Below are 14252 nucleotides of genomic sequence, written 5' to 3' on the forward strand. Positions count from 1 at the left end.
TATGATATTTGTCCCTTTGGGACTGGCTTAGTTCACTCAGCATGATGTTTTCCAGATTCCTCCATCTTGTTGCAAATGACCGGATTTCATTGTTTTTGACTGCTGTATAGTATTCTATAGAGTACATGTCCCATAATTTCTTTATCCAGTCTACTGTTGATGGGCATTTGGGTTGGTTCCAGGTCTTAGCTAATGTGAATTGAGCTGCAATAAACATGAAGGTGCAGACAGCTTTTTTATTTGTTAATTTAATTTCCTTTGGGTAAATTCCAAGTAGTGGGATGGCTGGGTTGTATGGTAGGGTTATTTTCAGTTTTCTGAGGAATCTCCAGACTGACTTCCATAGTGGCTTGACCAGTTTGCATTCCCACCAACAGTGGGTTAGTGTCCCCTTTTCCCCACATCCTCTCCAGCATCTATTGTTCATAGATTTCTGAATGTGAGCCATTCTAACTGGGGTGAGGTGAAACCTCATTGTGGTTTTGATTTGCATTTCCCTGATTGCTAGTGATCTTGAACATTTTTTCATGTGTCTGTTGGCCATTTGGATTTCCTCTTTTGAAAAATGTCTATTGAGGTCCTTGGCCCATCTCTTAAGTGGGTTGTTTGTTTTGATGTTGTGGAGTTTATTGATTTCTTTGTAGATTCTGGTTATCAACCCTTTATCTGTTGCATAGTTTGCAAATATTTTTTCCCATTCTGTCAGTTGCCTCTTCACTTTCCTGACTGTTTCTTTTGCAATACAGAAAATTCTCAATTTGATGCAATCCGAAATGTTAATTTTGGCTTTGACTGCCTGTGCTTCTGAGGTATTTTCCAAGAAGTCTTTGCCAGTACCTATATCTTGCAGAGTTCCTCCAATGCTCTCTAATAATTTGATGGTGTCGGATTGTAGATTTAAGTCTTTAATCCATGTTGAGTGAATTTTTGTGTAAGGTGAAAGGTAGGGGTCTTGCTTCATGGTCCTGCATGTGGAAATCCAGTTTTCCCAGCACCATTTATTGAATAGACTGTCCTTACTCCAGGAATTGGTTTTGGATCTGATTTCAAATATGAGTTGGCTGTAGATGTTTGGATTGATTTCTGGTGTTTCAATTCTGTTCCATTTGTCTATCCATCTGTTTCTGTACCAGTACCATGCTGTTTTGATAACAACTGCCCTGTAGTATGTCCTGAAATCTGGTATTGTGATGCCTCCGGCTTTGTTTTTGTTGTAAAAGATTGCTTTAGCTATTCGAGATCTCCTGTGTCTCCACAGGAATTTCAGCATCATTTTTTCCAGATCTGAGAAGAAGGTCTTTGGTATCTTGATTGGTATTGCATTGAATATATAAATTGCTTTTGGGAAAATGGACATTTTGATGATATTAATTCTTCCAATCCATGAGCATGGAAGATTTTTCCATTTCTTGGTATTCTCTTCTATTTCTTCCTTTAAGGTTTTGTAATTTTCATCGTAGATATCTTTAACGTCCTTGGTTAAGTTTATTCCAAGGTATTTGATTGTTTTTGTAGCTATTGTGAATGGGATTGACCTTAGAAGTTCTTCCTCAGCCGTGGCATTGCCTGTGTATACAAAGGATGTTGATTTTTGTGCATTGATTTTATACCCTGCTACTTTGCCAAACTCTTCTATGAGTTCCAATGGTCTCTTAGTAGAGTTCTTTGGGTCCCCTAAATACAGAATCATGTCATCTGCAAAGAGGGATAGTTTGAGTTCTTCCTTCCCAATTTGTATCCCTTTAATTTCTTTTTCTTGCCTAATAGCTCTGGCTAGAACTTCCAGAACTATATTGAATAGCAGTGGTGAGCGTGGGCATCCCTGTCTGGTACCAGATCTCAGTGGAAATGCTTCCAACTTTTCCCCATTCAATAGGATGTTGGCTGTGGGTTTTTCATAGATTGCTTTGATTGTATTGAGGAATGTTCCTTCCATACCCAGTTTGCTTAGAGTTTTCATCATGAACGGGTGTTGTATTTTATCAAATGCTTTCTCGGCATCTATTGAGATAATCATATGGTTTTTCTTCTGCAGTCTGTTAATGTGGTCTATCACATTGATTGTTTTGCACACATTGAACCATCCTGCATACCAGGGATAAATCCCACTTGGTCTGGGTGGATGATCTTTCTGATGTGTTGTTGCATTCCAATGGCGAGAATTTTATTGAGGATTTTTGCATCTATGTTCATCAGGGATATTGGTCTGTAATTCTCTTTCAATGCTGCATCTTTTTCCGGCTTAGGAATTAAGGTGATGCTGGTTTCATAAAAAGAATTTGGGAGGATTCCCTCTTCTTCGATTGTTCTGAATAGTTTGAGAAGAATTGGAGTTAGTTCTTCTTAAATGTCTGGTAGAATTCAGCAGTGAATCCATCTGGTCCTGGGCTTTTCTTTGTTGGGAGGGCCTTTATTACTGTTTCAATTTCTGTTTCAGTTATGGGTCTGTTTAGGTTTTCAATGTCTTCCTGGTTCAATGTAGGTAGGTTGCATGTGTCCAGGAATCTATCCATTTCTGATAGGTTTCCCTTGTTGCTGGCATGCAAGTCCTTGTAGTAATTTCTGATGATTCTTTTTATTTCTGTGGTGTCTGTTGTTACATTTCCTTTTTCATCTCTGATTTTATTGATTTGGGTCTTTTCTTTTTTTAGTTAGTTGGGCCAATGGGGTGTCAATTTTGTTTATTTTTTCAAAAAACCAGCTCCTCTTTTGGCTGATTTTTTGTAATGTTTTTTTGGATTCAATCCTGTTGATTTCTTCCCTGATTTTAATTATTTCTCTTCTCCTACTAGATTTGGGTCTGGTTTGCTGTAGGTTTTCTAGATCCTTGAGGTGAATTGAAAGCTCATCTATTTGGTGCCTTTCCAATTTCTTGATGTAGGCACCTATTGATATAAACTTTCCTCTTAACACTGCTTTTGCTGTGTCCCGAAAGTTTTGGTATGTTGTGCTGTTATCCTCATTTACTTCCAGAAAGTTTTTGATTTCTCTTTTGATTTCTTCTATGACCCATTGTTCATTCAGGAGCCTGTTGTTCAATCTCCATGTGTTTGCGTATGCTCTAGGGATTCCTGAGTTGCTAATTTCCAACTTCATTCCTTTATGGTCTGAGAAGCTGCATGGTATGATTCTAATTCTTTTGAATTTGCTGAGACTTGCTTTATGTCCTAGTATGTGGTCAATCCTAGAGAAGGTTCCATGTACTGCTGAGAAGAATGTGAAGTCTGCAGATGTAGGATTGAAAGTTCTGTATATATCTGTTAGATCCATTTGGGCTATAGTGTCGTTTAAATCTACTGTATCCTTGTTGATCTTCTGTCCTATTGATCTGTCTATTTCTGAGAGTGGAGTATTGAAGTCCCCCAGTACTATTGTATTGGGGTCTAAGTCTCCCTTTAAGTCCGTTAATAAATCTTTTAGATAAACTGGTGCCCTGTAGTTAGGTGCATATACATTGATAATTGTTATATCTTCTTGTTGTATTGATCCCTTAATCATTATGTAGTGCCCTTCTTTGTCTCTCTTAACAGTTTTTGTGGTAAAGTTTATGTTGTCCGATATTAAGATGGCTACGCCCGCTCTTTTTTCATTTCTGTTGGCATGGTATATCTTTTTCCAGCCTTTCACTTTCAGTCTGCATGCATCTTTGTTGGAAAGATGCTTTTCTTGTAAGCAGCAAATAGATGGGTTTTGTTCCTTAACCCAATCAGCCAATCTGTGTCTTTTAACTGGACAGTTCAGGCCATTAACGTTCAATGTGACTAATGATAAGTGGTAACTTTGCCCTGCCATTTGCCAAAGATAAGTTCTAATATATGCTTTGAATTCCCTGTGATCTTTTGCTGTGAGGTTTCCTTCCTTTACCTTCTTTCCTATTGATGACCGTGTTTCTGTGTTTCTGTGTGTAACACATCTTTAAGCATCTTTTGCAGGGCTGGACGAGTGGCGACAAATTCTTTCAATTTCTGTTTGTTATGAAAAGTCTTTATTTCACCTTCATTCACAAATGATAGCTTTGCAGGATATAATATTCTGGGCTGGCAGTTGTTCTCTCTTCGTACCTGGGCTATATCTCACCATTCCCTCCTAGCTTGTAGAGTTTCTGATAAGTCAGCTGTGAGTCTGATTGGAGATCCTCTGAGAGTAATCTGACGTTTCTCTCTTGCACATTTTAGGATCTTTTCTTTATGTTTCACTGTGGAGAGTTTAATTACAATGTGTCGTGGTGAGGATCTCTTTTGGTCGTGTTTATTAGGGGTTCTGTGAGCTTCCTGTACTAGGATTTCTCTGTCCTTCTCCAAACCTGGGAAATTTTCTGCTAATATCTAATCCTTTCTAATCCTTTCTCCCTCTCCATGCCTTCAGGAACTCCTAGAACCCGAATGCTGGGTTTTTTAATAGTATCCTGAAGATTCCCGACAATATGTTTTAGATTTCTAATTTCCTCTTCTTTTCTTTGGTCTGACTGTATCCTTTCCTGTTCTCTGTCTTCTAAGTCCGATATTCTCTCTTCTGCTTCACCCATTCTGTTTGTAAGGCTCTCTAATGTGTTTTTCATTTGATCTATTGAATTCTTCACTTCAGTCACTATCACAGTTTCCTGTTGTACTAGTTGTTTCGTTTCATTTTGATTCCTCCTTAATATTTCATTTTCACGAGAGAGATTTTCTATCTTGTCCATTAAGGATTTCTGTAGTTCAAGAATTTGTTTTTGAGAACTTCTTAATGTTCTTATCAATTTTTTGAGATCTGCTTCTTGCATTTCTTCTATCTCATCATCTTCATAATCTTGAATTGGGGTGTCTTTTTCATTTGGGGGCATCATGGTGACTTCCTTGTTTTTATTATCTCGGTTTTTGCATTTGTTATTTGGCATATTGGAGATATTCGGTTTCTTCACTGTGGTGCTTTTTCTTGTTATACTATGACTCTAGATTAAGTGGACTGTCTGTTTTTGATGGAGCCTTAGAGGCTTGAGATGGGTGTGGCCTGAGAGCTCTGTTTGGTGTGCCAAAGGTGACACTCCCAGGTTAGGCGTGGTAGATCTCTCTCTCTCTTTCTTTTTTTGATTCAAAAGGGAAGTAATTCCGCACAGCTGAACGAAGTTGGAGGTAGTTAGCAGGCAAATGATATACCCACAGGAGCCAGAGATCGGAAGCTCTTTCCCAAGGACCACACAGGGAATCTGTTCTGCCCTCGGAGTGGGCTCAGATTCTCCTTCAGTCTCCCACTGGGTTGCCAAAGTTACGGAATTGTAGCGTCTCTGGAGAGTACTCACGTGAATTCCGTGAGTTCTCTCCCCCACCATCTCTTTTTTCACAGTCTCAGTTCAGTAGCACCACAAACTTATTAGGTCCTAATCTCCTGTTAATTCGGCCTGCCCAGAGTCAGGTTTTTCTGCTAGGCTCAGGGCTGGTGCAGACCTGAGGTCGCTCTGCTTATGACGTATGTCCAAGATGGCGCCTGCTCTTTGTCTTGCTTGCCCTTGAGAGGTGAGCAGAGAGAGAGAAACCCGTGCCCGTACCAGTCACCTTTTTTTTTTTTCTCTCTCTCTCTCTTCCAGTTAGCCTGGTGAACTTTCCCTCCCCGGGGGTCGTTCCCTCTAGTCTCCTCTCTCCACTTGCCTGCCGGTGTCTCGGGCTATTGAGGTTCAGCTCACCTCGCATTCCAGCGCTGGTGTGTTGAGTCTGCCGCTGGTGTCCCGAACTGTGGGCTCCCACGCTCTCCACGCAGGTCCACTGTGAATCACGCATTCCGGAAGGGTTTCTTCTGCTGTTTCCTCCCCACTCTTCCTTGAATCTGCAGTATCTCCACTTTTATTAAACTGTCTCTCCCCAGACTATCAGTGTGCTCCCTTCCTATTCTTCCATCTTGCCTCTCTCGAGACATCATTTCTTCCAGGAAGCATTCCATATCACTTTGCGAATTGCTGGTTTTATATTTTTCTATTGTGTTTTGTTCTTCACCAATAGAACACTTACTACACTATTGAATTTTCAATTTAATTTTTTATGTCCTCTGCTAAATTATAAGCTCTGTGAAGCAAGAGTATTTATCTGTTTCACCATTTACATATCCAATTTATAAATAGCACATTTTACATTCCAGACATAGCTCTCCGTGTTAGGAATTAACATTCTAGTGGGACAGAAAGATAACAAACATATAAATAAATAACAAACATATAAATAAAAAATAACAGAAAGTCATTATGATAAGGGATTTTTAAATATCTTTATTTATTTATTTGAGAAGTAGAGTTAGAGACTGAGAGAGACAGAGAGAAAGGTCTTCCATCCTCTGGTTCACTCCCTAAATGGCCACAACAGCCAAAAATGAGCTGATCCAAAGCCAAGAGCCAGGAACTTCTTCCAGATCTCTCATGTGGGTGCAGTCTCCCAAGTAATTGGGCTATCTTCTGCTGCTTTCCCAGACCTTAAGCAGGGAGCTTGATTGGAATGGGAGCAGATGGGATATGGACTGGCGCTCACATGGGATGTTGGTGCCAGAGGTGGAGACTCAGCCTACTGTGCCACAATGCCCACCCTTATGGTAAAGGATTTGAATGCAATGGTTTTAAAAGGTGCTCAGGTAAGATCTATTTTGAACAGTAGCCTGAATGTAGTGAGGAAGTTAGCCAGGTGAATTTTTGGAGAAATAACATTCTCTAGAGAAGGAGTAGGAACTGAGGCAAGAACATACCGGAATGGGATTGGGGAAGGGGGATGACGGAGACTTTGAGGCCAACTATGTGTTACTGTTGTGTCAGAGGTCTAGCACAATGCCTGCTTCCAAGAATGTTCTCACTACCTGTTTGTTGAATGAAAGTGAATTACAATCTGGGAAAATCACTAAATAGCTTTCTTTATAGTAGGATTTATCAGAAGCTTTAATGTGTGTCTTTTTTTTTTTTTGACAGGCAGAGTGGACAGTGAGAGAGAGAGAGAGACAAAGAGAAAGGTTTTCCTTTGCCGTTGGTTCACCCCCCAATGGCTGCTGCAGCAGGCGCACTGTGGCCGGCGCACCGCCCTGATCCAAAGCCAGGAGCCAGGTGCTTCTCCTGGTCTCCCATGGGGTGCAGGGCTCAAGCACTTGGGCCATCCTCCACTGCACTCCCAGGCCACATCAGAGAGCTGGACTGGAAGAGGGGCAACTGGGACAGAATCTGGTGCCCCGACTGGGACTAGAACCCAGTGTGCCAGTGCCACAGGCGGAGGATTAGCCTATTGAGCCATGGCACTGGCCTAATGTGTGTCTTTTCAAGCAGGGGTAGAAACTAAACATTTCCACACATTTGTTTTCTGGATCATTTTAAGAAATTGATTCCAGAGTCTGGCAACTGCTAATGTGGAAAGGACTTGGTTTTCTGATACATGTTTAGAAGAGCAAACTGGATGATATTTTACCCTGGAAATTCAGATTCAAATCTAATTCAAGTGTTTTGATGACACAGGGGTTAGGGCATAACTGACCCTACATCTCTATAATATTTCCCTTCCAATCCTACCTCACCTGAGTTTATTTTTCTTTTCTGGATACAGGTACAGAAAAAATTCCTTTCTTCTATGGCTCAACCAAAAGAGGCTGGGCTTTTTCAAATAAATTTTTAAATTGTAAGCAAAAGAAAATTCATCATTGAGCCATAGAGAGATGGCTATTTCATCTTGAAGGTCTAAGAATTGTCCTCAATGTAGGTCAGGGACCATCTGCGCCTGATTCCATATTCACAGTTGGCCACATTTGATTCCCTCTTTTTGTAAAACAAAATTTATTTGAGGTATATAAATTTCATTTATTTCATGTTTGCAGATTTAGGAACACAGTGATACTTCCCTTCCTACCATCCGTCCCAACCATGCTCTCATTCTTCCTTCTCTTTTCTCTCCTATCCCCTCTCAATTTTTACAATTATCTAGTTTGTTTACTTTATACTCATAAGATTAACCCTGAGCATTTTTTCATGTGTCTGTTGGCCATTTGAATTTTCTCTTTTGAAAAATGTTTGTTCAAGTCCTTTGCCCATATCTTAACTGGATTGTTTGTTTTGTTATTGTTGAGTTTCTTGAGCTCATTATAGATTTGGGATATAAATCTTTTGTCAGTTTCAAAGTTTGCAAATATTTTTTCTCATTCTGCCAGTTGCCTCTTCACTTTATAGTGTTTTTGCAATGCAGAAGCTTCTCAGCTTGATGTAACCCCATTTGTCAATTTTGGCTTTGGTTGCCTGTGTTTCTGAGATCTCTTCCAAAAAGGTTTTGCCTATGCCAATGTCCTACAAAGTTCCCCCAATATTCTCCTCTAGTAATTTGATGATATCAGGATTTAGATCCTTGATTCAATTTGAGTAGATTTTTGTGTAAGGCGTAAGGTAGAGTCTTGTTTCGTACTTCTGCATGTGGAGCCCAATTTTCCCAGCACAATTTTTTGAGAGATTGTCTTTTCTCCATGGATTGATTTTAGCTCCTTTGTCAAAGATTAGTTGGTTGTAGATGCATGGACTGATTTTTGGAGTTTCTATTCTGTTATATTGGTCTACATGTCTATTTTTGTGCCAGTACCAGACTGTTTTGATTATGACTACTTAGCAGTATGTCAGAAATCTGGTACTGTGATGCCTCAAGCTTTGTTTTTTTTTTTTAAAGATTTATTTGATTTATTTGAAAGACAGATATACAGAGAGAGGTAGAGACAGAGAGAGAGGTCCTCCATTTGCTGGTTCACTCCCCATTTGGCTGCAATGGTTGGAGCTGCGCCAATCTGAAACCAGGAGCCAGGAGCTTCTTCTGGGTCTCTCGCATGGGTGCAGGGGCCCAAGGACTTGGACCATCTTCCACTGCTATCCCAGGCCATAGCAGAGAGCTGGATCATAAGTGGAGCAGCTGGGACTAGAACCGGCGCCCATATGGGATGCTGGCACTTCAGGCCAGGGCTTTAACCAGCTGTGCACAGTGCCAGCCCTTCAAGCTTTGTTTTTGTTTTTTTAAGATTGTTTAGCTATTTAGAGTCTCTTGTGTTTCCATTTGAATTTTTTCTTTTTATTTTTTTTAATTTTTATTTAATGAATATAAATTTCCAAAGTACAGCTTATGGATTACAATGGCTTCCCCCCCATAGCATCATTTTCTTCTAGTTCTGAGAAGAACTTCATTGGTATTCTGATTGGAATAAAATTGATTCTATAAATTGCTTTTGGTAGTATAGACATTTTGATGATATTTATTCTTCCAATCCATGAACATGGAAGATTTTTCCATCTTTTGTGTCTTCTTCTATTTCTATTTTAATTTTTTTTTTTTATTTTTCATCATAGAGATTTTTCACCTCCTTGGTTAATTGTATTCCAAGGCATTTAATTTTAATTTAGTTTAGCCAATGGGAGTCATAGAGTCCAATACAATAGTAATGGGGAACTTCAACATCCCCATTTTCATCAATGAACAGATCAACTAGACAAAAAAATCAACAAAGGAACAATAGAGCTAATTGACACTATCAACCAAATGCACTTGATATCTATAGGACCTCTCACCCCACGGTTGTAAAGTACACATTCTTTTCATCAGTGCATGGAATTTTCTCTAGGATAGACCATATGCTAGGCCATAAAGCAAATCTCAGTAAAATAAAAATATCAGAATCATACCATGCATTTTATCTGACCACAATGGAATGAAGCTGGAAATTAACAGCTCAAGAACCTTAGAACATATGCAAACAATGGAGACTGAAAAACTTGTTCCTGAAAGAACAGTGGGGCATTGAAGATGTCAAAAGAGAAAGTACAAAATTCCTGGAAACTAATGAAGATGACAGTAAAACCTATCAAATCTTATGGGATACAGTAAGAGCAGAGTTAAGATGGAATTTTATAGCAATGAGTGCCTATATCAAGAAACTGAAAAGGCATCAAATAAGTGAGCTATCAGTGCATCTTAAGAACCTAGCAAAACAACAACAAACCAAACCTAAACATAGTAGAAGGAAAGAAATAATTAAAATTAGAGAAGAAATAAACAAAATTGAAACAAAAAATAAACATACAAAAATCAGTGAAATGAAGAGTTGTTCTTTTTTAAAAAAATAAGCAAAATTGACATATTATTGGCCAACAAACCAAAAAAATGAGGGAGCAGAGTCAAATTAATAAAATCAGAGATGAAAAATGAAATCCAACAGCAAATGCCACAGAAATTAAAAAAAGCATCAGGAATTACTACAAAGAGCTATATGGCAACAATTTGGAAAATCTAGAAGAAATTGATAGGTTCCTAGACACATACAATCTACCAAAATTGATTCACAAAGACACAGAAAACCTAACACAGCAAGAATAAAGGCAGAGATAGAATCAGTAATAAAGACCCCCCAGCAAAGAAAAGCCCAGGACTGGATGACTTCACTGCTGAATTCTACCAGACATTTAAAGAAAAACTAATTCTAATTCTTCTCAAGCTATTCAAAATGATTGAAAGGGAAGGAACCCTCCCAAACTCCTTCTATGAAGCCAGCATCACCTTACTTCCTAAACCAGAAAAAGATACAACAGAGAAAGAACTATAGACCAATATCGCTGATGAAAATCAATGCAGAAATCCTCAACAGAATACTACATAATCAAATCCAACAACACATCAGAAAGATGGTTCACTCAGATGAAGTGGGATTTATCCCTGGTATGCAGGGATGGTTCAACACCCACAAATCAATCAATGATCACATTAACAAACTAAAGAACAAAAACCATATGATTATCTCAATAAAGCATTTGATAAAATATGACATCCTTTCATGATGAAAACCTTAAGCAAATTGGGAATAGGAGGAATATTTCTCAACACAATCAAGGCAACTTATGACAAATCCACAGCCAGCATCCTATTGAATGGGAAAAAATTGGAAGTATTCCCACTGAGATCTGGAACCAGACAAGGATGCCTACTCTCACCATTGCTATTCAATATAATCCTAGAAGTTTTAGCCAGAGCCATTAGGCATGAAAAAGAAATCAAAAGGATACAAATTAGAATGGACAAAGTCAAATTATCTCTATTTGCAGATGACATGATTCTAAATATAAGGGAACCAAAAGACTACACTAAGAGACTACTGGAACTCACAAGAGTTTGGTAAAGTCAAATAATATCAAATTAACGCACGAAAATCATTATGTACACAGACAATGCTTTGGCTCCCTCCTGAGATAGTTCTCATGGAAGCCTGGGTTGTAGGAACCATCTTTGCAGTTTCCTGGCTATGTTTCAGGATTCACAAAGTCCCTATTTTACTTCCCAATAGACACATTTCTTTTCCAGATTTCATGCTCTAAGATGTCAAATTTTTCCCACTGCATGAAGGATTGAGTGCACCTGTAAGCAGTACTTGGCTTCATAAAGATCATATATCTTAGACATCTTCTTTGACATTCTATTGTTAAGATGTAAGTCCCCTTCTGAGACCTAAGCAAGGTTCTTCTCAAAGTCCTCAAACTAAGCCCCTTTCCCTTTCATTTGTAACCTAGTTAATACGTTTTCTCACTAAATTTGTTACTTCCAACCCTGGCTGCAAAATCAGAGATGCTAATTCCTCATCTGATCACTTCTTCCAAGTTAAAGAAAAAGTCTTTTTCTTTTTTATTTAAGAGTCTTATGGATAATCATGTAAGGAAAACAATTCGGTTGCCATAAGAAAAGACATCATATAGGCAACACAATTACTCACAATTCTTTACATTTCTATTATGATCTAATATTGCAGGACCTCTTCAAAAATACACACACACAAAGACAGTAGGCACTAAAATTAGTGCTTTGTATCATGACACCATATTCTTAATCTAAACTTTAATACACCATCAAAGTTCAGCTTTGGTAACCAAATTCACACAGTAGCCAGGTCTTGGTCTCATTTGTTATCTTCATTACCTGTGATAGATGTGGGAGAACTATTGGTAAATCAACTTCATATTTTCTACTTAAACAAGTTTTAATTTCATGCCAAAGATAGGTCTCATGGGATCCTCAAAAATAAAAATTTCAGCCATTTGTTAAGTAACTACCATATGTTAGGATTTATTATGGTTGTGTCCCTTGCATTATACCTTTAACCTCAGGAAGACACTTTGGAGTGGTTATTATTATGATCATTTTATAGATGAGGAGATTTAATAACAGACACATTAAATAGGTTGTTCAAAGTCATGTATCAAGAAAGTGGAAAAGTCAGAATTGGGTCCTAGTCTACCCAACTCTAAAGTCAATGGGCCATAGCAACATCCCACGTGACACCACCACTCCATGTAGCCATCATTCACCTGCCACTGGCCTCTCATTTCTTCACTCAATGACCTCACAGACAAGCTATATTATTCCCATTTGACCTAAAAATTCCTTTCTTGGGATTCAGGTACATCTTCTCCATCTTGGAAAATACTTTCATTTTTCCTTTTGGAGGTTTTGGTGGCTCTGACTCTGAAATCCTAACTTCCGCTAGCTGGATTTAATTCTGATAGAATGAATTTTATTTGATCAGATATACCACCAGATTAATTGTCAGGAAGGACTGATACCTTGTAGTGAAATACACTGAGAAAATTACAATAAGTAAGACTGATCTGATTCCTCAAGGAGATAATAAACTATGGAAATTATTTCTGGTGAATTATGAACGTGATAAATGGACGAAGATGAAGCTGGAGATGTTGCTACACTCACAAGAGATTTGGTTTTTACCCTGTAGGTTGATGATGGAAAGTTGTGGAAAGATTTTGTACAAGGGTATGAAACAGACAACACAGAGGTTGTATTTAGATGTGATAAAGCAAAGATGGCAGAAAGATAATATCTTGATAATTTAGAGCAGTGTTCTCAAAGTAATGTGCCTGGAGCAGTAGCATCAACTTCACACACACAGCTGCTTGTTAGAAACCCAAATTCTTGAGTCCCAACATAGAACTATTGAAAGAAACAGTGGGTGATGAGGCTTGGCAATCTGAGTTGTAACAACTATTCCAGGTAATTCTGACTCATTCTCAAGTTTGAGACGCTTTGGCCTTGGAGCAGGTCACTAAGGGCTTGAACTGCTGCAGTAAAAAGATGGAGAAAAAGGATTGTGGTAGCGAATCACTTAGAATATAAAATTAAAGGATGATAGAAGGTAGACAGCGAGAGGATTTAATGGATTACACATGGAGGTGAGTGCTGCTCTCTGGATTCTCAGATGCCCTATCAGTAGCAGGATAGTTTCTGAGAATTCTGATCCATTTACCTCGCCCAGAATATCTTAAACACATCAAAATAATGAAAAACAAAGCATTTTCAGGGGATTAAGAGTGGTTCAATCCATCTAAACCAGTAATTCACTCTTACATTATTGTTTGGACAAATATTAAGCTCATTTGTTTCCCTATTTCTTGAAGGTCTAATATAGGAGTTGAAATGATGAAGAATTTTATCTCCATCGAGGTCTCACCATGTAACAGTAAGTCTGTGCTATTGCCTACCGTGTCCACAGGTTCTTCATTTTTAAAAAACTATTTATTTATTTATTTGAAAGGTGGAGTTAGAGGGAGGCAGGGAGGGAGGGAGGGAGTGAGAGAGAGAGAGAGAGATATTCCATCTGCTGATTCACTCCTCAAATTTATTCATTTAAAGAACACTATTGAGGCTGGCGCTGTGGCTCACTAGGCTAATCCTCTGCCTGCGGCACCGGCACTCCAGGTTCTAGTCCTGGTTGGGGCGCCTGTTCTGTCCCGGTTGCTCCTCTTCCAATCCAACTCTCTGCTGTGGCCCTGGAAAGCAGTGGAGGATGGCCCAAGTGCTTGGGCCCTGCACCCGCATGGGAGACCAGGAGGAAGCACCTGGCTCCTGGCTTCGGATAGGCGCAGCGCACCGGCCATAGCGGCCATTTAGGGGGTGAACCAACGGAAGGAAGACCTTTCTCTCTCTCTCTCACTGTCTAACTCTGCCTGTCAAAAAAAAAAAAAAATCTTGAACCCTGTCCTAAAGCCTACAACCTCTGAAAAAGACTGATCTCTTCTCTAATGTGGCAATCACAATCCACACCCAATTTTTACATCAAAGAAAGCACTTGGATTCTTAAGCTAACTTGAGTCCTCATAACTCCTCTTTTGTTTACCTCTTGCCTGGATAGTTCTTTGTAGTAAAGGCAGGCAGGTTCCTAGAGATGGTGCCCAACTTATTTTTTGGAGCCACTTACAAACTTGATGTAATTGGATATGGATAATGCATGTTATT

At 39.0% G+C, this 14252-nt stretch overlaps 1 protein-coding gene across 3 annotated transcripts in view; it reads left to right on the top strand.

Moving 5' to 3' along the window:
* Positions 1 to 14252, top strand: part of LOC100357107 (NXPE family member 2) — a 38795-nt gene that overhangs the window by 14771 nt on the left and 9772 nt on the right. For all 3 annotated transcript variants that reach the window (XM_089312786.1, XM_051849113.3, XM_002708413.4), the window contains exon 4: positions 13415 to 13476. In XM_089312786.1, coding sequence (XP_089168912.1) covers positions 13415 to 13476 — 62 coding nt within the window. The remainder of the gene's footprint in view (positions 1 to 13414; positions 13477 to 14252) is intronic.

The sequence above is a fragment of the Oryctolagus cuniculus genome, chromosome 1 (assembly GCF_051225735.1).
Source record: "Oryctolagus cuniculus isolate XC-2025 breed Fujian yellow rabbit chromosome 1, ASM5122573v1, whole genome shotgun sequence".
In the NCBI taxonomy this organism is placed as follows: domain Eukaryota; kingdom Metazoa; phylum Chordata; class Mammalia; order Lagomorpha; family Leporidae; genus Oryctolagus; species Oryctolagus cuniculus.